Below are 21,817 nucleotides of genomic sequence, written 5' to 3'. Positions count from 1 at the left end.
ATCGTGTGCCGTAGACAAGGCGTTGTACGCTGTCCTGTAAATATTAAGCCGGCTGTCTCATCTGCGAGATGTGAACGTTAATACGACGCAGGTCCGGAATTGAGGCTGACAGGAGGGAAAGGGGTCGAAGTAGGTACAACGAGCATTGCATAAAAATTCATAAATTCCTCAAACTAATCGATTCAAACATCTATTTCCGGGAGACCAATCATCGATGCGCAAAATCTGAATTGAATAAAAAGTTTTGAAAGTACGAAAGCCGAAAGCTTACAAGGTCGTACGTCGAAATCCGGCCCTTTTCGAAAAGAGGAGACCATTGTGTGCCGGTGCTGTGAGCAGATTTACAGGAAGATGTATGGAATGCCCATGTCACATGTGTGTGTACTTGTCCTGTACGCGGTGGAAGACGAAGGAGTGTTGATTGAAGAATATCATTGGAGTTTAAATGAGGGAGAACGTGGAGTTAAAACGCTTCTTCTTTCAACAGGGAAAATCAATTATATTGAGGCCTGATCAATAAGTTCGTGGCCTTGTATTTTTTTTTTTTTTTTTTAAAGTCAATTCAGGTGTTTCAAAAATATTTTGTTCACTTTACAAACGACCTTAAACGAATTTTCCTTAACTCTCCATTTTTTTTTTAATGGAGAGGAGGAAAAAAAAAGACAATCACCATCCTTGCGTGAGATCAGCGCCGTCATCTGCTTCTTCATTGCGAAGGAAACGCGTGTTCAGACGGAGCGAGTGACGAATCGCGTTTGCGGAACTCGTGCATAGTGCACTCAACAGTCAACACAACGTGAGGGGACGTTGGGCACCCGCCAATCGGATGCTTCCCTTTCAAGTACAGTGTAACAGGTCGGTTCGTCGGTCGAGCAGATCGAGGTCAATACAGCGGTTATTAATCGAGTGGGGGTGTTATGCCGTATATATACATATGTATCCTAAACTACGGTCGTTCTGGGACGGAGCGACAATAGACTCGAAACGGCATTAGTACGAGTCCATTTTTATAATCATATCAGTATCACAGTACGAGTCCATTTTTATAATCATATCAGTATCACAGTACGAGTCCATTTTTATAATCATATCAGTATCACAGTACGAGTCCATTTTTATAACCATATCAGTATCACAGTACGAGTCCATTTTTATAATCATATCAGTATCACAGTACGAGTCCATTTTTATAATCATATCAGTATCACAGTACGAGTCCATTTTTATCACCATATCAGTATCACAGTACGAGTCCATTTTTATCACCATATCAGTATCACAGTACGAGTCCATTTTTATAACCATATCAGTATCACAGTACGAGTCCATTTTTATAATCATATCAGTATCACAGTACGAGTCCATTTTTATAACCATATCAGTATCACAGTACGAGTCCATTTTTATAACCATATCAGTATTACAGTACGAGTCCATTTTTATAATCATATCAGTATGACAGTACGAGTCCATTTTTATAATCATATCAGTATCACAGTACGAGTCCATTTTTATAATCATATCAGTATCACAGTACGAGTCCATTTTTATAACCATATCAGTATCACAGTACGAGTCCATTTTTATAACCATATCAGTATTACAGTACGAGTCCATTTTTATAATCATATCAGTATGACAGTACGAGTCCATTTTTATAATCATATCAGTATCACAGTACGAGTCCATTTTTATAATCATATCAGTATCACAGTACGAGTCCATTTTTATAATCATATCAGTATCACAGTACGAGTCCATTTTTATAACCATATCAGTATTACAGTACGAGTCCATTTTTATAATCATATCAGTATGACAGTACGAGTCCATTTTTATAATCATATCAGTATCACAGTACGAGTCCATTTTTATAATCATATCAGTATCACAGTACGAGTCCATTTTTATAACCATATCAGTATCACACTACGAATATCCTGGTGTTGGCGCAGTGGTTGGGGCAGCGGCTTGGGATCCAAGAGGTCCTGAGTTCAAGCCCCGTTGAGCCACTGAATTAATACACCAGGGGGTTGACTCAGCCTGTCATCCTTCCGAGGTCGGCGAAATGAGTACCAGTATACTGGGCCAGTGTATACCCCGGTTAAATAGGTGTACCATATCCCTGTGTCGTAAGAGGCGACCAGGGTTGCGTCAGGAAGGTCATCCGGCGTAAAACATGTGCCAAATCACGATGCGGATCATACGGATGATCCGCTGTGGCGACCCCTAAAGGGAGCAGCCAAAAGAAGAAGAAGATCAGTATGACACTACGAGTCCATTTTTATAACCATATCAGTATCACAGTACGAGTCCATTTTTATAATCGTATCAGTATCACAGTACGAGTCCATTTTTATAATCATATCAGTATCACAGTACGAATCCATTTTTATAATCATATCAGTATCACAGTACAAGTTCATTTTTATAATCATATCAGTATCACAGTACAAGTTCATTTTTATAATCATATCAGTATCACAGTACGAGTCCATTTTTATAACGACATCAGTATCACAGTACGAGTCCATTTTTATAATCATATCAGTCTCACAGTACGAGTTCATTTTTATAATCATATCAGTATCACAGTACGAGTCCATTTTTATAACCATCTCAATATCACAGTACGAGTCCATTTTTATAACCATCTCAGTATCACAGTACGAGTCCATTTTTATAATCATATCAGTATCACAGTACGAGTCCATTTTTATTATCATATCAGTATCACAGTACGAGTCCATTTTTATAATCATATCAGTATCACAGTACGAGTCCATTTTTATAATCATATCAGTATCACAGTACGAGTCCATTTTATAACCATATCAGTATCACAGCACGAGTCCATTTTTATAATCATATCAGTCTCACAGTACGAGTTCATTTTTATGATCATATCAGTATCACAGTACGAGTCCATTTTTATGATCATATCAGTATCACAGTACGAGTCCATTTTTATGATCATATCAGTATCACAGTACAAGTCCATTTTTATAATCATATCAGTATCACAGTATGGGTCCATTTTTATAATCATATCAGTATCACAATACGAGTCCATTTTTATGATAATATCAGTATCACAGTACGAGTCCATTTTTATAACCAGCTCAGTATCACAGTACGAGTCCATTTTTATAATCATATCAGTATCACAGTACGAATCCATTTTTATAATCATATCAGTATCACAGTACGAGTCCATTTTTATAACCAGCTCAGTATCACAGTACGAGTCCATTTTTATAATCATATCAGTATCACAGTACGAGTCCATTTTTATAATCATATCAGTATCACAGTACGAATCCATTTTTATAATCATATCAGTATCACAGTACGAGTCCATTTTAATAATCATATCAGTATCACAGTACGAGTCCATTTTTATAATCATATCAGTATCACAGTACGAATCCATTTTTATAATCATATCAGTATCACAGTACGAGCCCATTTTTATAATCATATCAGTATCACAGTACGAGTCCATTTTTATAATCATATCAGTATCACAGTACGAGTCCATTTTCATTACCATATCAGTATCACAGTACGAGTCCATTTTTATAACCATATCAGTATCACAGTACGAGTCCATTTTTATAACCATCTCAGTATCACAGTACGAGTCCATTTTTAGAATCATATCAGTATCACAGTACGAGTCCATTTTTATTATCATATCAGTATCACAGTACGAGTCCATTTTTATTATCATCAGTATCACAGTACGAGTCCATTTTTATAATCATATCAGTATCACAGTACGAGTCCATTTTTATAATCATATCAGTATCACAGTACGAGTCCATTTTTATAATCATATCAGTATCACAGTACGAGTCCATTTTTATAATCATATCAGTATCACAGTACGAGTCCATTTTAATAACCATATCAGTATCACAGTAGAAGTCCATTTTGATAACCATATCATTATCACAGTAGAGTCCATTTTGATAACCATATCAGTATCACAGTAGAAGTCCATTTTGATAACCATATCAGTATCACAGTAGAAGTCCATTTTGATAACCATATCAGTATTACAGTACGACAGTACCAGTCCATTTTTATAACTATATCAGTATCACAGTACGAGTCCATTCTTATAACCATATCAGTATCACAGTACGACAGTACGAGCCCATTTTTATAACCATATCAGTATCACAGTACGAGTCCATTTTTATAACCATATCAGTATCACAGTACGAGTCCATTTTTATAATCATATCAGTATCACAGTACGAGCCCATTTTTAGAACCATATCAGTATCACAGTATGACAGCACGAGCCCATTTTTATAACCATATCAGTATCACAGTATGACAGCATGAGTCCATTTTGATAACCATATCAGTATCACAGTACGACAGTACCAGTCCATTTTTATAACCATATCAGTATCACAGTGTGACAGCACGAGCCCATTTTTATAACCATATCAGTATCACAGTATGACAGCATGAGTCCATTTTGATAACCATATCAGTCTCACAGTACGACAGTACCAGTCCATTTTGATAACCATATCAGTTTCACAGTACGACAGTACGAGTCCATTTTGATAACCATATCACCAAATCGGTATCATAGTACGAGTCCATTTTTATAACCGCATCAGTATCACAGTACGAGCCCATTTTTATAATCGTATCAGTATCACAGTACGAGCCCATTTTATAACCATATCAGTATCACAGTATGAATCCATTTTGATAACCATATCAGTATCACAGTACGAGTCCATTTTTATAACCATATCAGTATCACAGTACGAGTCCATTTTTATAACCATATCAGTATCACAGTACGAGTCCATTTTTATAATCATATCAGTATCACAGTACGAGTCCGTTTTGATAACCATATCAGTATCACTGTACGAGTCCATTTTTATAATCATATCAGTATCACAGTACGAGTCCGTTTTGATAACCATATCAGTATCACTGTACGACAACACGAGTCCATTTTGATAAAGGGGCTGTCACACCTTGACGTTTTAGCCAGCGTATGGCAAGGTCTCAAAATGTATGTAAAACGCTGCGTATGCTGAACCATGAAAAAAACATTGATGGTTTTTTTTTAAGTTTTTAGCGTATAATAAAGTGTTGGACGTATGCATAACATATTGGTAACGTACACATAACGTTTCGATAACATATAGATAACATATCAATGAATGCTGAGCATGTTGTCGGCGTTCACAACCTATGCCCAACGATAGTCTAACTTATGCATAGCGCGCGGCAGCGTATCGCCGACGATCACGTGGCGTAAGCTATTAATAGGCTGCGGCTCGACGATTCAAATCATAACCGCACCAGACATCGAAGTGTGAAGCCGCTGTCACACGTTGACATTTTAGCCAGCGTATGTCGACGTATGAAAAATTTGCCGAATACGCTGGCACATGTCAAATGTGTTATGGGTAAGTTTTGTATACGTTAAGAGCATGCTGAAGCACGCTGGCATACGTCGTAGTACGCCGAGTACGTCGAAAATTTTCAGCATGTTGAAAATTTTTCGACGTACTCGGCGTATGACACACGTTCCGCATACGCTGGCTATAAGTTGTAGGCACGTTACGCGATCGTTGACATACGTCGACACGCGTTACTTGTACATTACTCATAAGTCGAAACACGTCGAGGTAATGGTAAGCGTCAGTGTTCCAGACTCCCTGTTTTTTTTGTTTTTTTTCGGTATGACGGTGATGTTGACACTTCGATTTCTTGTGCGGTTATGATTTAAATCGTTGAGCAGCAGCCTATTAATTTATTATATTATAACCGCACGAGAAATCGAAGTGTCAACATCACCGTCATACTGAAGAAAAAATAAATAAATAAATAAATAAAACCAGGGAGTCTGGAACATTGACGCTAACCATTAGGCCAAAAAAAAAAATGTTGCATTGGCATAACCCGCCCGACCCTAAAAATTCCGCCGACCCTACGTTTTTTTTTTTTGTTGTTTTGCTATCGTTTAAGTATCTTGTTGATTGCGATCGCGATCGCAAAAACCCGGAAGTGTTTCGGACAGAACCCGCCGACAAAAAGGGTGGTACTCGAGCCGGGGGAGATTTTGGGAGGGATTTATTGGGAAAAAAAATAAAAATAAAAAAGATCCCGACCGACCTACCCTATTTTTCAGTGACCCGTTACGCCAATGCAACATTTTTTTTTTTTGGCCTTACCTCAACGTGTTTCGACTTATGAGTAACTTACAAGTAACGTGTGTCGACGTGTGTCAATGATCGCGTAACGTGCCTTCAACACGTTACTCATAGGTTAGAAATAAGTTTCGGGTACGCTAAACATTACCTCGACATGTTTCGACTTATGAGTAACTTACAAGTAACGTGTGTCGACGTGTGTCAACGATCGCGTAACGTGCCTACAACTCATGGCCAGCGTTATGCGGAACGTGCGAGTCATACGCTGGCATACGTCGAAAAATTTCAAGCATGGAAAATTTGTCTAACAGCTCGGCGTACTACGACGTATGCCAGCGTGCTCTTAACGTATAAAAAACTTACCCATAAGTATTCGACGTGTGCCAGCGTTTTAGACAAATATTTCATCTGTCGGCATACGCTGGCTAAATCGTCAAGGTGTGACAGGGCCTTAACGTCCATTGCTCGTCCCCGCATCACACCGTCCGAGTCCCCTGAGCCGTGCAGCACGCCTCTGTTTAGTGGCAAATTGTATCGATGCAGAGGTGCGGGAATATTTTTCACATGTGTGGGAGGTGTTGGTGGTCGAGGTGGTGAGTTTTTGGTGAGTGAGGTGTGAGCAAGGTGAGATGCCGTTGGAAATTGGCATTCAGATTTGAATGAAATAATGGCGTGCCATGCATGTGCTGTGCAGTGTTTGTTCTTATGTTGATTCTCACGGGAGGCTGTGTGGTGTGTTTGCAATTCATATCGTGGTATGTTTGCCTGCTTGCTTGATTTTTACCATGGCTGAAAGGAAAGGGTTGGAATCGAAGATAGAGATATAGTTAATAGACCTAGCTTTAGACCCACGCAACGCACTTCGTCCTGTTAACCCACTAGGGGAAGGTCTGACTGCACAAAGACTAACGAAACAACTGTCTGAGGATCACTGTATGTTGGGTGCCATTATCTTAGAGACATGCAGTTTTGCAGAACCGCAATAATACATTTTCCACACCGTCTTCATCACTATCGTAATATTTTTCAAAATCATAATCTCCATCTGAGTATTCACTATTAGTCTCTGTCTCTGTCTCTGTCTCTGTCTCTGTCTCTGTCTCTGTCTCTGTCTCTGTCTCTGTCTCTCTCTCTCTCTCTCTCTCTCTCTCTCTCTCTCTCTCTCTCTCTCTCTCTCCCTCTCTCTCCCTCTCTCTCTCTCTCTCTCTCTCTCTCTCTCTCACACTCTCACACTCTCACACTCTCACACTCTCACACTCTCACACTCTCACACTCTCACACTCTCACACTCTCACACTCTCACACTCTCACACTCTCACACTCTCACACTCTCACACTCTCACACTCTCACACTCTCACACTCTCACACTCTCACACTCTCACACTCTCACACTCTCACACTCTCATCTTGTATGTTTGTATGTATGTATGTATGTATGTATGTATGTTCCCGAAATACAGCCAAAATGGTACACGATAGCGCAAAAATTTTAGGGCCACCTCACCATTCTCCTGCGGTGTGCAGTATCAAGTTTCGTTCAAATCGGGCAACGAAAAAAATGATTTAAAAATCAATTCCCGATTCAGTCAAGTACTCTTGGGGAATATTTGATCAATGCAAACAACCTCAGCGGTATAGTTCGCTGGAGCTATCTTTTTTTTCTTGAAATGATTTTTTTCATCAACCGCTGTCACAACAGGAACCCAACGGGTTCACGGGTCATCTCGTCATCTAGAAAACTACTTTTAAAACTATCATTTCAACGTAAGCTTTGAGTATCACAGCTCTCTTTTGTACCAATGGAGATACTATCACATGCCACAAGATCTTCAGTTGTGTAATGACTCATTTATTAAGAGAGAGAGAGAGAAAAAAAAGTTGAGAATTTTATATGAAGCAAGCAAAAAAAAAGTCTATTAAAAGAGCTGAGTAAATTTTATTTTATTGAAAAAGTATCTCGAAAAAGAGCTCAAGGTAAATGCAAATAAATAAATTGCTTGTATTATAAATGTACCCAGCTCGTTCTGTCTTTTCCTTCATTAGTCCAATGTAGTCCACACACAGGTAAGCCAGGAAGCTCGACCTCACTAATTTGCTCTTGTTAGCCGGTGCGTACTTGGCAGCTCCGCTCGGCTGCACCTGATATGGTAAGTTAACACAAGTATGCATCGAGGGCACGAAATTTGCTTGGTGCGGTTAATCCATCGGAAATGGGAACACGGGAAGTAATGTAACCCTGCCTGGATCGGCAGTACCAATCGGCGGTCATGGTTGCGTAGCAATCCGCTGGCGCATGGAGTTATCTGTGCCCGGCGGCCTCAAGACTGGGTGTTCGGGAGGAATCCGAGTGCTTCCCCTCGTGGTCAAACTTGAACCCCGGATCCGTAACAATATCAACCTGGAAATGATACCATCTGGTTGGGTGGCAAGCTTGGGTCAAGAGTGCTATCTTAGGGGGCATAGCTTGGCCGTTGTTTCCCTTCAGCACCTGAGCCAATGACGTGGAGGTTAATAGACACTTCCAGTGCTATCCTACACCTATGCCCAACACCATTAACCCATCGTAGCAGGACTTTCTCCATCTACTGACATACCATCACGATGAGTGTATCATAGTGAGAGGGGTGTATCAAAACCAATGCCACTCTCTCCACTGACTACTAGCCATATATCCACTGTGACAATCTTTAACATGAAAAACGATGAGCGTGAGTAAATCAAGTTGACTGAATCTATTCGTTGTCGTTGACGTTGCTGACATTCACTGTGGCATGATAGAGCCATCCATTAAAGGCAAAGAGAAACCATAGCTACTTGTGGATGCTACCAAGACTGATGAACTAGTTTAAGATCCTCACCAAATTGTGGCATATTTTTTAGATATTGTGGCAGACATCGCCTCTGGATAACTCTAACGAGGTAGGCATGTCTTCAAAGACCAGGAACACTCTGCATGTCGCTAATCTCTGGCTGGCTCCCCACGCCTAGCATCACGTGACTGTTGCCGGCGAGATGATCGTCTCAGATGGAGTATTGTGCTGGCAGCTATATAATGGATGTTAATTGGCCGAGTGAACCATGGTTACGCGCCACTTCCTGCAATCTACGAGCCAATCTAAAAACTGAGCAATCAACCACTCAGTTGCCTTACACCACCATCAAAATTGACAGAAGTCAGGACACAAATTCTTGCGAAACAAGGCTTAACTTAAACAATGCACGTGTTTACAGAGAAGGCAATTCATGAGCATGTATGTACAGACATTTATACATTTCTCCTTATCCCCGAAGCGAACATTCACACTATCGGATGCCTTGCACTGTCACTTATATTAACGTTGGTGCCAATCATGCATCCGACATTGAAGGGAAAGATGGGCAAGATGGAGATAAGAGATAAAGAAAGAGGAAGATTAGGATGTGTCGAGTCCTTGCACACCTTGCGCCAACCCAGTTGAGACAGCACCGCCCAGTAGTTCTGGCACAGATGTACCGCTGATCCAGATCCCCCACGCTCCACTCTGGTCCCTCTCTCCATACCAACGTGCCGTGCCTCTTCATGTGCCCGGTGATGTCTTTTGTGGAACAAATTCAGTGCAGGTTTTAGCGGGACCACTCTGTGTTGAAGAGGCGAAGGGGTGCAACAACAAAGCCAGATAGCAGGAGTGCAGCGAACAGGTCGCCAGGCGAAGGTGTGCAAGGGCAGAAGGTGAAAGGTATGAGAAGGAATGAGAGTGAAAGTAAAAGCATGAATGTGAACGTGAAAGGCGTAACCGGATGAACAAGAGCATGGACTGCTCTCGATGCAAGCCGACTGGACAGCCAACTCAAGACCCTCTCTCTCTCAAACTTCTGCAGACTGCCAGCTGTTCGTGTGCTCCTCCTTTTATCCCCGGCCCACCCTCTCCCTTCGTGGACCCCACCCCTCTCATCGGTGGAATCTCGGCTCAGGGGGACGCTCCCCTCCACCCGTGATTGGCGCAGTACTGCTCACCATTTCAATTCGCCTTATGATTTCAGTGTCACATTTCCGGCCAAGATATACAAACTTTTATTTTCCACTTCCAAGATTGCACAGGACACAAACTTTTCAACTTGTTCTCATCCGCAATCTCTTGCGATTCTCAGCACTTGCTTTTTACTTATAGTCATTATTGTATTAGTTTTCTTTATGTTGATATTTGTTGCATATTCTTTACCTTTTCTAATGTAACATCAAAGCTGCAAAAAAAGCACAACTCATCAATTTCAAGGTATTAATAAATTTCACTCTGATGTTCACCATTGCTTGTATAGCTGCCAGTGTAAATTTGATGAATGCAAATGTGTTGATTATATCCTGGAAGAAGAGGCCACGGCAGACCTTGTGTGCACTGGATCGATGGGGCAAAGGCTGCAACCAAGCTGTCTGCCAGAGCTTCAGGAAACAGTGGAGGATCGGGACGTTTGGAGAAATCTGATCATGAATGTCACCAGAAGTCGGACACGACTTAACGGAACTAGATGATGACTTGGATAGAACCATATCTTCTTTGTTGGATCTAACATGATGGATTTGCCCATGGTCACTGCTTCAGAACTCGACATGAATATTCAGGTGTTGTCTGGTATATCTCATTGCTCCTTCAGGTGTATCATAATCTGTCAATATACCTTATGTTTTTCCTTTAACAAGTTCAGGTGGCGTTTTCATGATATGCTCTTTAAAAGCCCACGTTGTCTATGCATCTTCTGCACGAACCCCAGAATTGGTGACTTCATGGTTAGAGCGTCCGCTTTGAGTATGGCAGGTCGGTCGTTCGAACTCGACCCCGGCCGGGTCACACCAAAGACTTTAATAATGGTACGTGCTACTTCCCTGCTTGACTCTCGGCATTTAAAAAGGATAGAGCACGTAGGTTGGGAATCATTGCACAGGCTTGATGGGCCTAACGGCCTCCTCTTGTGTCGAAGTTCCTTGCAAGGGAACTCATATTTTACTTCAATTGCAGAAAGAGTACCCAGAGGAAAAAAAACAAATTGTTTTGTAAAAATAAATGTTATTTATTGTCAGAGTGTGGGTCCGTATTTATCATGGTGTCACACTACGCCCTACATGTTCCAGTGATGTATGGCCCGTCATGGAGGAGCTTGCACATAAATCACTTGCAGGACAAAGACATTAGTAGACATCAATGATCTTTAACGTGAATTGCAAGGACCTCAGTAAACGATGGACAAACACTTATGATATACAGTATGGGATTTTAACCTAATTTCTCCACATCATGAGCCAGAGGTTCGGATGGAAACCCCACAGTCCATCTCGGGTCATATTTTAAGTAGTGTGAATCCATATTGACCACAGTAGCGCATAATGAGTACGTGATGCTCGAGGTCATGTCCCAGCACTATTCCGTCTGTTTTGCTCTTGCTGTCCCAGCGCAAGTCCGAACTGCTAACGGAGCCACAGCACTTTTCAATTTTTGTCCTTTTTGCTCCAGTCCGAGTCCAAACACACAGAATATCTGCAGTTAGACATCGCCACCAACTATCCCCATTGCACAAATGAACCACTTTGGGGAGGAAACAGATGCAGTATGTGGCACGCACACCTATTTCAATCCTCAGAGTAACCATACGAAGTAACCCTTTAATTTGCTCATTATAGCGGCGGGAGTTTTGGTTTTTAATTGCTTGTTAATTGGACTCGGGGGTTGGAGAGATGTATACCCAAATGTTTATTTTACGTCATCGTTGTGCGTTGAGTAAACGAGGTTGATACCTGTGCTGTGCACTTTTCAAGAACTTGGTGATATTGAGTAGTTACAGTACTCCATTTACGTATGACCGACTTCTATCCTGTTGCACATCATGGAAATGTCTCATTACTGTATTTTCACTGTGTACCCATTTCATTCACTGCATATATCTTGATCCCTTTCCTTAATATGCCTAGTGTTGACTTAATGGTTAGGGTGGTGGGCTTTCGATCCTAGGGTCCTGAGTTGAATTAATACCAGGTGGGGTTGATTCTGCCTGTTATCCTTCCGAGGTCAGCAAAATGAGTGCCAGCATGCTGGTGTTGTGTTGGAGTCAGGTCAGGTCAGGTATGGGAGCATGTGCCAGAACAGCGCGTCGCTGCGTCCACTTTCCGCCGGTACTCCAGGGGCCTCCGTCTGGCCATCCCCCAGGCAGATGCCAGGCCCATCCCCATCTCCTTGAGATGATGGTCAACCTGCTGCAACCATGAGGCACGTGGTCGGCCCACTGGCCTCCTCCACTCATGAGACTCCCTCGCTGAGAGAATCTGGTGAGCAGGATCAGCGTCAGGAAAACGAGCCACATGTCCATACAGCCGCAGCTGACGCTCACGGACTATGCAGGTAACAAATCTCATCCGAGTCTCTCTCAGCAACCGCTCGTTGGACACAAAATCCGACCAGCGATAGCCAAGGATTCTCCGAAGAGACCTGGTACCAAAGGAATTAAGTCTCCGTCTCAGATCCTTGGTCAAAGTCCAAGTCTCGCACCCATAGAGCAAGACTGGAAGTACCAAGGACCTGAAGACTCGGACTTTCGTCCTCCCGCACAGGTACCGGCAGCGCCACACCCCATGATCCAGTGAATCCATGACTCCCCAGGCCCGACCCAGACGTCTATTGACCTCCGGCTCACAACCTGCGGAGACATGAATATCACTGCCAAGGTAAGTGAATCTATCCACGACCTCAACATCCTCACCACAAACAGACACAGACAGGACAGCAGCATCCAAGATGTCACCGAAAGCCTGGATCTTTGTTTTGACCCAAGAAATCCGTAATCCCAACGGCTCCGACTCCTCATTCAGCACCTCGAGGGCCCCCAAGAGGATGTCTAAAGTCTCCGCAAAGATGACTGCATCATCTGCAAAATCAAGGTCCGAGATCTTGACATTGCCAAACGATGCACCGCAACTTGATCTCTCCGACATCCTCCCAAAAATCCAGTCCATACAAGTGCTGAAAAGTGTGGGGGCAAGTACACATCCCTGACGAACTCCAGTAACAACTGGAAATAAGTCAGAGGCGGTACCACCACACTTCACAGCACTCTCAGTACCAGAGTAGAGTTCAGACATCAGATCGATCAGTTTCGGTGGCACCCCACGAAGACCAAGAATCCTCCAGAGGACATCCCGATTCACTGAATCGAACGCTTTACAGAGATCAACATAGGCTGCAAGCAGCCCCTGCCGAAACTCTCGTCTGCGTTCAGTGAGGACACGAAGAGCAAGGATACGGTCAATCGTTGACCTCTTTGGCGTAAAGCCTGACTGCTCTGGACGCTGGTGCTCAAGCAGATGGTGGCGAACCCTATCAAGAATTATCCGAGCAAAGACCTTGCCCGGCACTGAGAGCAGCGTCACCCCTCGGTAGTTGTTGCAGTCTTGGCGATCACCCTTCCCTTTCCAGAGAGGGACAACAAGGCCCCTCTTCCAGTCAGTTGGGATGATGCCTGTGTTCCAGGCAGAGCACAAAACTGCATGCAACGACGCGAGTGCAGCATTTCCACCAGCCTTGAGAAGTTCAGCATGGATGCCACAGATCCCTGGAGCTTTGCCCCGTTTCAACTGGTTCACCGCAGCTCGTGTTTCCACAAGCGATGGTGGACCACAGTTGATTCGAGGGTCAGCAACAGGGATTGTAACACCCTTGACGTCCAACTCGACAGCTGGGGGATCAGCCTGGTACAACCGCTCAAAGTAACCGGCCCAGCGGGCCTTCACTTCAGACTCCTCTGTCAAGAGCCTACCACTCTCTGCTCGAACTGCAGTGCTCCGAGGGATGGGCTTGGATGAACGTAATGCGCGAATTCCCCTGTAAGCGGGACGAGAATCACCTGTCCACAGGTGATGCTCTACCCCCTCACAGATTCCTCGCACATAGGCCTCCTTGTCCACCCTCAGTGCACGTACAGTTTTACGCCTCAGCTCCCTGAACAGCTCAGCTCTGCCATTCAGCCTGGCCCTGCGACTCTGGTCAATGGTATCCAGTGTCCCTTGAGAGACAAAATTCTTCTTTGCCCTGCGGTGAACTCCAAGGCATCCACCGGCAACATCAAGGACGGTGGTCTTGAAGGCGCTCCACAACTCTTCAGGACCCCCAAAGCACCCAGACCCCCAAGTGTCCACTCAGCCTGTTCGCAAACTCCTCAGCTACTCTCTCATCCCTGAGCTTGGCAACATCCAGCCTAGGCTGGGATGGTACCATTCTCCAGGATTTAAGGTGCAGCTTTAGAGTTGCTACAACAAGCCTGTGGTCAGTATTGAGGAACTGAGCACTCCGGTAGACCCTGCAGTTCTGGATCATCCTCCAACGACCGTCAATGAGGACATGGTCAATCTCCTTTGCCACACCGCCAGCGTTGGAATACCAAGTCCAGCGATGAGCTTGCGGGCGCTGAAACCATGAACCAGCCACCCTAAGTCCATGACTTCTTGCAAAGTCAAGGAACTTAGTGCTATTCTGGTTCATAGTTCCTGACCCATGGGGACCAACACACACCTCATAACCATCCCTATCAGTTCCAGTCGATGCATTGAAATCCCCCAAGACTAGAAGTGTATCTCGTCTGGGGCACTGATCAACCACAGACTCGAGTGTGGCGTAGAATGCATCCTTCACGGTAAGATCACTCGCCTCAGTCGGAGCATAAATAGAGACCAGGGAAATGACACCTAAGGAGTGACGAATCCTTAATCTCATAATACGCTCGTTGACCGGTGTTACCTCAATTATCATTGGGGTCAGCTTATTGGACACAGCTACAGCAACTCCTTGGGTATGGTAACCATCAGAGCGACCAGACCAATAGTAGGTGTAACCACCCACCATTATCTCGCCGCAATCCGGTCTCCGAACCTCAGAGAGAGCTGCAATCCCGATGTCCAAACGCTTGAGCTCAGATGATAACAGAGACAGGTGATCATCCTCTCTTAGGGATAGGACATTCCAGGCACCCACCCGAAGGGACCGCCTCAGGTTAACCCAAGGAGACCGCCGTCTGGTGGACGACACCTCAGCACCACTCCGACACACTCTCCCGCAATCTGACCCAGGGATGTTACCCCGTGGTTTCCCTCCTATCAAAGATTGGGGGTCCCGAAGGCTTTGCCCCAATCCCATCATCCGGTGAGCTGCCCTGCGAAGGGAAGCTGCACAGGAGGTACTCCCACGGAGTGGGTTTTCAGATTTTTTTGCGTTTTTGCGTTTTGCGGAATGAAGCGTTTTACGGTGGCTGGAGTGCAAATCCTGCCACCAACCTCCTAATAAGAAGTAACCCAACTGCAGGAGGACGTCCGCAGACACAGTTGGGCACTAGATATGGATGGCCGTTGGCTCACAAGGAGCTCCTCCGCCCTTTGACAGGTTTTGTTTTTAATCCTGCTGGGTGTCCATATCCAAACACCCTCCTCACCAGAAAACCTGGTGGGGGAGACGGTTTAGTCGCCGACAACCCGACCATGGAACAGGTTAGTACAGGTTTACATGGTACCTGTAGCAGGTCACAGATCGAACCTGACCTGACCTGACCGTGTTGGAGTGGCAGTGCCATACTGTGTTGGAGTGGTGACCCATCCAGGATTGTGCCCAATAGCCAAGGAGACTGCTTAGGCAGCACCAACGCTCTGCACAGAGCATGGTCCCAATCTTCTCCTCCTCCTCCTCCTTTCCTTAATGAATGTAAAGAACTACACTGCCCTTGTTTATTTTATATAAATTTTAAGTATTTATTTATTTGCTTACTTCCATGTTTGAAATTTTTAACCAGTTGTCCTGTCTGACCACAGGTATTTCCAGCTTTTCTGCATAAGATGATTTCCAGTGATGATGGGACTCATGACCGACAGAATCTCCAGTCTGACTATCAGGATCTCACTCATGAGGAGCGAAGATACGACACCAGGATAAACCGTGGACCAAAACTGGACCATACAAACAACTTGGGTCAAGAGCCGACGGTTGAGAACCCAGAACCGTCTTCGCCTCAACATGTTTACGAGTGTGATCCATCTCATAACTCTGAAAAGCAAGGGTTGAGTTCCTCTGCGGATTCTCATCAACGGTTATCGACTTCCGGCTGTCAAGCAGACGAGCAGACCGAGAACCTGTCAGCCGCGGTTCTCGCCCACATTGAGCGGAACAGGCAACGTGCGCTCCTCTTGCGGCAAGCCCACTTGGCAAAGCAACCTTTGCCACATTCTGACGGGTAAAGCCAGAAATTGGGATGTGGATGTGGGTTTCCTGTTTCAAAATCGTTTACATTGTGTGGATCCACATTGATTTGTCATTGTGTAGAGAAATATGGTATCAATTCCCTCAAGCACCAGTGATGGCTGTATGGTTGGTTACGCTCCCGGCACCAATGGTTATGCTCCCTAATCATCGGAGCTGACTGGCTACAAGACCCGTTTCTTGTGGATTTTTTTTGTCGTTATGAATTGTCCAAAGATATGTGGCATATATGACCTTGGGAACGTTTTAAACTTGCTTTTTTGCACCACGCGTTCTCTTTTCAAAACTTTCATTTTTCCTTGTACTTTGCAAAATCGTTGAAACCTAAATAATTTAGGCCACTGAGAATTCGGTTGAAATAATCGACCTCCTATTTATGACTATGCTTTCCCATCGTTTCGTCTGCATTATATTTATTTTGGTATCAGTTAAATTCCATTACGATGCCTTGGATTCTCGGTTGTGAAATCGCTTTTTTTGATACTTGTATAATCTACAATGCAATTGTGCACTTGTGCATGTGTGAAACAGGATCTTCCTAATGCCGTTCAGGTGTTCCAAGAAAGTGTCTCTCTTGACAGTAAATGTAACACCAAACGTGGGGGTCGAGCATTGGACACGGGAGGAGGCTTCCTACTGGAGGAAGGGGAAGATGAAGGAGAGGGAGCTTGTAAGATAAGAAAAGTTGTTGAGAATCCTGGTGAGAGCGGAATGCGAAGAATTTGATGGTTTTTTTTTTTAATGTAATTTAAACCGATTTTTTTTTTCACAAATTAATTTTTCAGGATTGTAATTGCTGTATTACAGTGCATAATATCTCTGGTATTGGTACCATTTAACCATCCATGAAAAACATAACTATGCTCTTTCTCATTTCCAACCCCACGCACGCACTGTACACCGAATGCTTCACCCCAGAACCGGCTGTTTTCGCAGAGATGTAAATACCGGCTTCACTTGTTGCATTTTTTATTTTATTTTTTATACATTAATGGAACCATAGTAAATTTTATTATGTCCCATTACTATAAATCTCACCCATTAACCATGGAATTTTTTTCCCCGTTAGTCTGTGAGTGTAATCTGAAGTCGATGTTTATCAATATTTGCCGATAAAAATTGAATCCTGTAAAGCCTACTTATAAGGTAGAAAATGACCGCTGCATGGACTAAGGATACTCTTCATTAGCCCCTGTGGTGCAGGACGAGTACGTCCTATGTGAGGAGTGTGGAAAACCCTTCATGGACTCCTTTCTGAGCTCTAACTTTGACCTGACCATCTGTGACAGGTGCAGGTGAGCTTGGTTGAGTATCTGGAACTTTGGGGGTAAAATGAGGGTTCGTGGTGGGGGAGGGGGACATATGTAGACATATGCTGTCTACAGTATATGAACTCATTGCACAAGCACATAGCTAGTTTGTAAAGACTTCTTCTTTCGCTCATTTTCTTGTAAATCTGCATTTCCTTCCCTGATTGTGCAGCTGGGACCAGCCTGCTAAAGTTGTGCAATGCTTGGTTGTCTTCATACTGCTAAGAGGTGAAGTTTCAGAATTATGCCTTTAAAGGGGAACTTGTGCTTTAAAAAAAAAAACAGGGACGTGGAAGGACAGCACGGCCTTATGACTCGCACTGAAGCAAAGTCCGAATTCCTGCTGAAAGACTGCGACTTGGATTTGCGGGAACCTTCGCTTCGTTACATCACCCGCAAAAACCCACAACACTCTCATTGGAGTGAGATGAAGCTGTACCTGCGCCTGCAGGTACATCAGCTGCTTGTCAATCCCTTCCAAGTGGTCAAAATCTTTTGATAAACGTTAGTCACAAAAACCTTGTGTCTGCACTAAAAGCAATTGCCATGGAGATGTTGTCCGCAGCAAACTAATAACCCTCATGTGACATTCAGGTGGAAATGCGTTCATTAGAAGTGTGGGGCAATGAGGTGAAACGAGAAGAAGAGAAGGAAAGACGGCAGGGACACCGCAAACACATCCAGCAAAAACGCTTCGACAAGAAGATAAAAGGTAAAGATGGAATAAGTTAACATCTTCATCAAATGCCAATGATGACAAAACGAAATGATGGTATTTATAGAATACTTACCTGCGCAGTCTTGAGAAGGACTTGGTGTGAGCCAACTCTTCTGGTGGCAAATTTGAAAATAAAAAAATTAAATTAAAATCAAATGGAAGACCAAATAGAATATGTTTTGCATTGGAGTCATCAGAAGGAACCTGAATAAGCAAAAAGAAAAGATGAAGTCATCAGGCTGAACCTGGATAGGATTTTCATTTTAGCTGCTACTCCTTCCTCTACCCTCAAACCCATCCAGGTGCAGCCAAGTGAGCCTTATCAAAAAAAAAAAAAAATCAAAAAGAATGCATTCAAAAAAATAAATAATTCTGGCTGCCAGACCATGCATTCAATCAATTTGAAATTTAAAACACATATTCCACATCACGACAAGATCATAATTTCGAAGCTTCACGTCGATTGATGCAGCGGTTCAAGAAAATATTTTAAAAATATTTTCCTTTAATCCAATATGGCTGCCAAACCATGTGACCTATGAATTATCCATTAACACCCTGGTATCCCAAGCCTTGGGGAACATGTGTGTGAAGTTTTCTCTCGATCTGTCCAGCCATTGGAGATGATTTTTAAGTTTTTAGGGGAAATCCAATATGGCTGCCAAACCATGTGACCTATGACATTATAGGTAGAGAACTTTGTGTTCATCATGGCTACACGGCCATACCTGTAAAGTTTCTCCTTAATGTTTCGCCGTTTTGGAGGGGGGGGGCGGTTATTATTATTATTTTTTTTTAAAATATGACTGCTGAACCACATGACCGATGACATAATTTTTTTCTCAAGACCAATTTATCCCTAGATGACCCTCAAAAATTTCATACTGATGGGATGAAGTATTCTACGTTTGCAATTATGACATCATAAAAAAAAATTGCACTTATTCCCCATGGAGTACTTGACATGTGCCAAGTTTCAATTTTTTCCATGGTGCGGTTTCGAAGATAGAGATACAGAGGTCCAACATTTTCCCTTTTTCCCCAACATGACTGCCACACCACGTGACCTATGACGTTATAATTATCTTTAAAACATTCTACATGAGTAGTCACACCTATGGGGAAAATTTTTTGTCAATCCGACAAACGGTTCCAGAGAAAAGGGAATAACAAAATGCAGACACGTATGTACACGCACATATGGGACCGATCACTTAACCCCACTTTTCGCTTCGCGAGCATGGGCTACATATCACATCAAAATATTTATCTTCAATCGTTAAAGTCGAGCAAATTACTGACTATAGTTACGCTCCCGGCACCAATGGTTATACCAAGTTCATAGAACACCTTACCCCACGCAAACTTGAGAAAATGGATATGGGAATGGTCTTTTCAACTCTCGGTCTGTGCTTCAGATCACAATCTGTATTTCCTATGAGCCACGATTTTGTCCGAATCTTGATATTGCCCAACACTGAGAGCAGAGTGGCAAATTTGATTGGTCGAGATGACGTAAAATTGCATATTTTTTCTAGTACTGCTAAACTGGTGGTTTTTGGAAGTGCCAACAAGGTGATTTGTGTTCGAGTGTTCAAGTATATAATTCAACTGAAATTTAAAAGGTTTTAAAGGTTGAAGGAAAAAGAGAAAAAAAAACCAACCTTTTTCAGAAGTGTACCGATTTTGATGCACCGTCTTTTACACCACCATATTCAATACATTACATTAATAATTATTTGTGCCTGTTTGTGTCTTTTATGATGTCCCACTAAAGAGTGTTTCCTTTTTGGAATGATTTTCAATTTTGTTTGTTTGTCAGACAGAGTAAAACTATTATCTTGCTCCTCTCTGTGCATTTGGGATGAGATCCCATACAATTTGCTGGATTCAGAACCAAAGTACTGCTAAACTGCAGGTTTGTGTTCTGATTAATGTTCTGCATTGCTCAAAATATAGAATTAAATTGAAATTAAGTAATTCCTCAATCTGTAAGACTGATGTCTGTAGAGACAGGTTGAACCAATTGCTCAACCCTGCTTTGTGTTTCATGCGCAGGGTAATTAAAAAGTTAACTTCTTCAAATAAATTTTGTGCATAGTTTGTAAGTCAAGGATCGAGGGATTATGAGATCAGCATATGCGTCAGTTTGGTCAAAGATCTGACCTTAAAATACTTTTCCCAGTGAAGCCTTCTGCATTATGCCTGGTGTTGGCTTAATGGTTAGGGCGGCAGGCTTTGGATCCTAGTGTCCCGAGTTAAAATCCCGCTCAGCTGTTTAATTAATACCAGGTTGGGTTAACTCAACCTGTCATCCTTCTGAGGTTGGCAAAATGAGTGCCCTCATGCTGGTATACTGTGTCGGAGTGGCGACCTGTCCAGGATTGTGCCCAATAGCCAAGGAGACTGCGAAAGCAGCACCAATGCTCTGCACAGTGTATGGTCCCAATCTCCTCCTCCTCCTCCTCCTTCTGCATTCTGATTTCCTTTTTGAAATACTTGTCATTTTTCTTAACATTCACAAAGGGATCAGAGCTTGAGCTGTGATTGACCTTGTCTTTTGTTTTCCTCTCGATATTTTTGACTCAGAGCTCCGACTGAGTGTGAGGAGCAGCATGACCCAGCGAAGCTCTGCCGTACACAAGCATGAGTTTGGTCCGGAAGAGTACGATGCGGGATCGGACGAATACAGGAAAACGTGTTCGAGCTGCGGACACTGTCTTGTGTATGAGAAAATGTAAAGGTGAAAAATACTTTTAAACCATGTGTTTGTCCAGTACAGAAAGCCCTTTAACCGGAGGCTTCTGGGTTTGAATCCGGTGCACCACTCTGAACAACATTGCAAACGTTTTTCTGACTGCATTTGAGAAACTGCTGTGACATCAGTGTGATTGTTTTTTTTTTTTCCACTCATTCTGAAAAATAAACATTCCTATGACATCACAGCATGATTCTTCCACCCCCCCTCCCCCCACTCATTTTGAAAATTCAGTGGCTGTTAAACAGTTACGTGTACACCTTGAGGCACCGCAGCGAGTTCACCTTACCTGGAGGACGTCACAGCAGAAAATAAATAAGGACACCAATGTGTCCTGTATATATATATATTTTTTTACAGGTGAAACCAGCAAACGACAAGAAAAAAAAAGGATCATTTTATTAGTAATATTTATTAATCCCTTCCATCTACCTTAAAAAATAAAAACAATAATACTGATTAAAAGCAACACCTAATGGCTTTCCTAAGAATCCACAAATTATATTAATAAAGTACAAACGTCAGACATCAATGCAGCTATGAATTAACTCACGACTTTTGAGGTGGAAAC

The 21,817-nt window shown here is 43.0% G+C and overlaps 2 protein-coding genes across 6 annotated transcripts; one reads left to right on the top strand and one right to left on the bottom strand.

Moving 5' to 3' along the window:
- Positions 1-701: 701 nt before the first annotated feature.
- Positions 702-21,431, top strand: XPA (XPA, DNA damage recognition and repair factor). Of its 4 annotated transcripts, none has more exons than XM_085845911.1 (8): positions 840-855; positions 10,948-11,044; positions 16,016-16,434; positions 17,042-17,160; positions 17,650-17,755; positions 18,056-18,221; positions 18,365-18,482; positions 21,078-21,431. In XM_085845911.1, exons 2-8 carry the CDS (start codon positions 10,961-10,963, stop codon positions 21,227-21,229), a joined length of 1,164 nt encoding a protein of 387 aa, XP_085702037.1. In that variant the 5' UTR covers positions 840-855; positions 10,948-10,960; the 3' UTR covers positions 21,230-21,431. The 4 variants fall into 4 exon arrangements, with proteins under 4 accessions (XP_085702039.1, XP_085702037.1, XP_085702036.1 ...); XM_085845910.1 differs by lacking the exon at positions 840-855 and adding an exon at positions 20,311-20,406 and having other exon boundaries at positions 10,072-11,044; positions 21,078-21,215; XM_085845912.1 differs by lacking the exons at positions 840-855; positions 10,948-11,044 and adding exons at positions 11,073-12,277; positions 15,770-15,908.
- LOC147016836 (uncharacterized) lies at positions 862-18,787 on the bottom strand. Of its 2 annotated transcripts, none has more exons than XM_085845915.1 (2): positions 18,562-18,787; positions 862-2,229 (listed from the first exon to the last, which is right to left on the bottom strand). In XM_085845915.1, the coding sequence occupies exon 2, from the start codon at positions 1,915-1,917 to the stop codon at positions 991-993; it is 927 nt and encodes a 308-aa protein (XP_085702041.1). In that variant the 5' UTR covers positions 1,918-2,229; positions 18,562-18,787; the 3' UTR covers positions 862-990. The 2 variants fall into 2 exon arrangements, with proteins under 2 accessions (XP_085702041.1, XP_085702040.1); XM_085845914.1 differs by lacking the exon at positions 18,562-18,787 and adding an exon at positions 9,641-9,750.
- Positions 21,432-21,817: the final 386 nt, after the last annotated feature.

The sequence above is a fragment of the Eptatretus burgeri genome, chromosome 11 (assembly GCF_056783735.1).
Source record: "Eptatretus burgeri isolate ZD-2024b chromosome 11, Ebu_testis_v1, whole genome shotgun sequence".
NCBI classification, from domain to species: Eukaryota; Metazoa; Chordata; class Myxini; order Myxiniformes; family Myxinidae; genus Eptatretus; species Eptatretus burgeri.
Note: the sequence above shows the minus strand (reverse complement) of the source record. Positions and strands in the feature narration are given on the sequence as shown.

Excerpts from the sequence above, each read along its gene's own strand:
- XPA (XM_085845910.1), top strand. The coding sequence starts at position 10,748 with ATGATGGATTTGCCCATGGTCACTGCTTCAGAACTCGACATGAATATT. Across the intron at positions 11,045-16,015 it reads CACCAAAGACTTTAATAATG|GTATTTCCAGCTTTTCTGCA; the intron begins GTACGTGCTACT and ends GTCTGACCACAG. Across the intron at positions 16,435-17,041 it reads CCTTTGCCACATTCTGACGG|TAAATGTAACACCAAACGTG; the intron begins GTAAAGCCAGAA and ends CTCTCTTGACAG.
- LOC147016836 (XM_085845915.1), bottom strand. The coding sequence starts at position 1,917 with ATGGTTATAAAAATGGACTCGTACTGTGATACTGATATGATTATAAAA.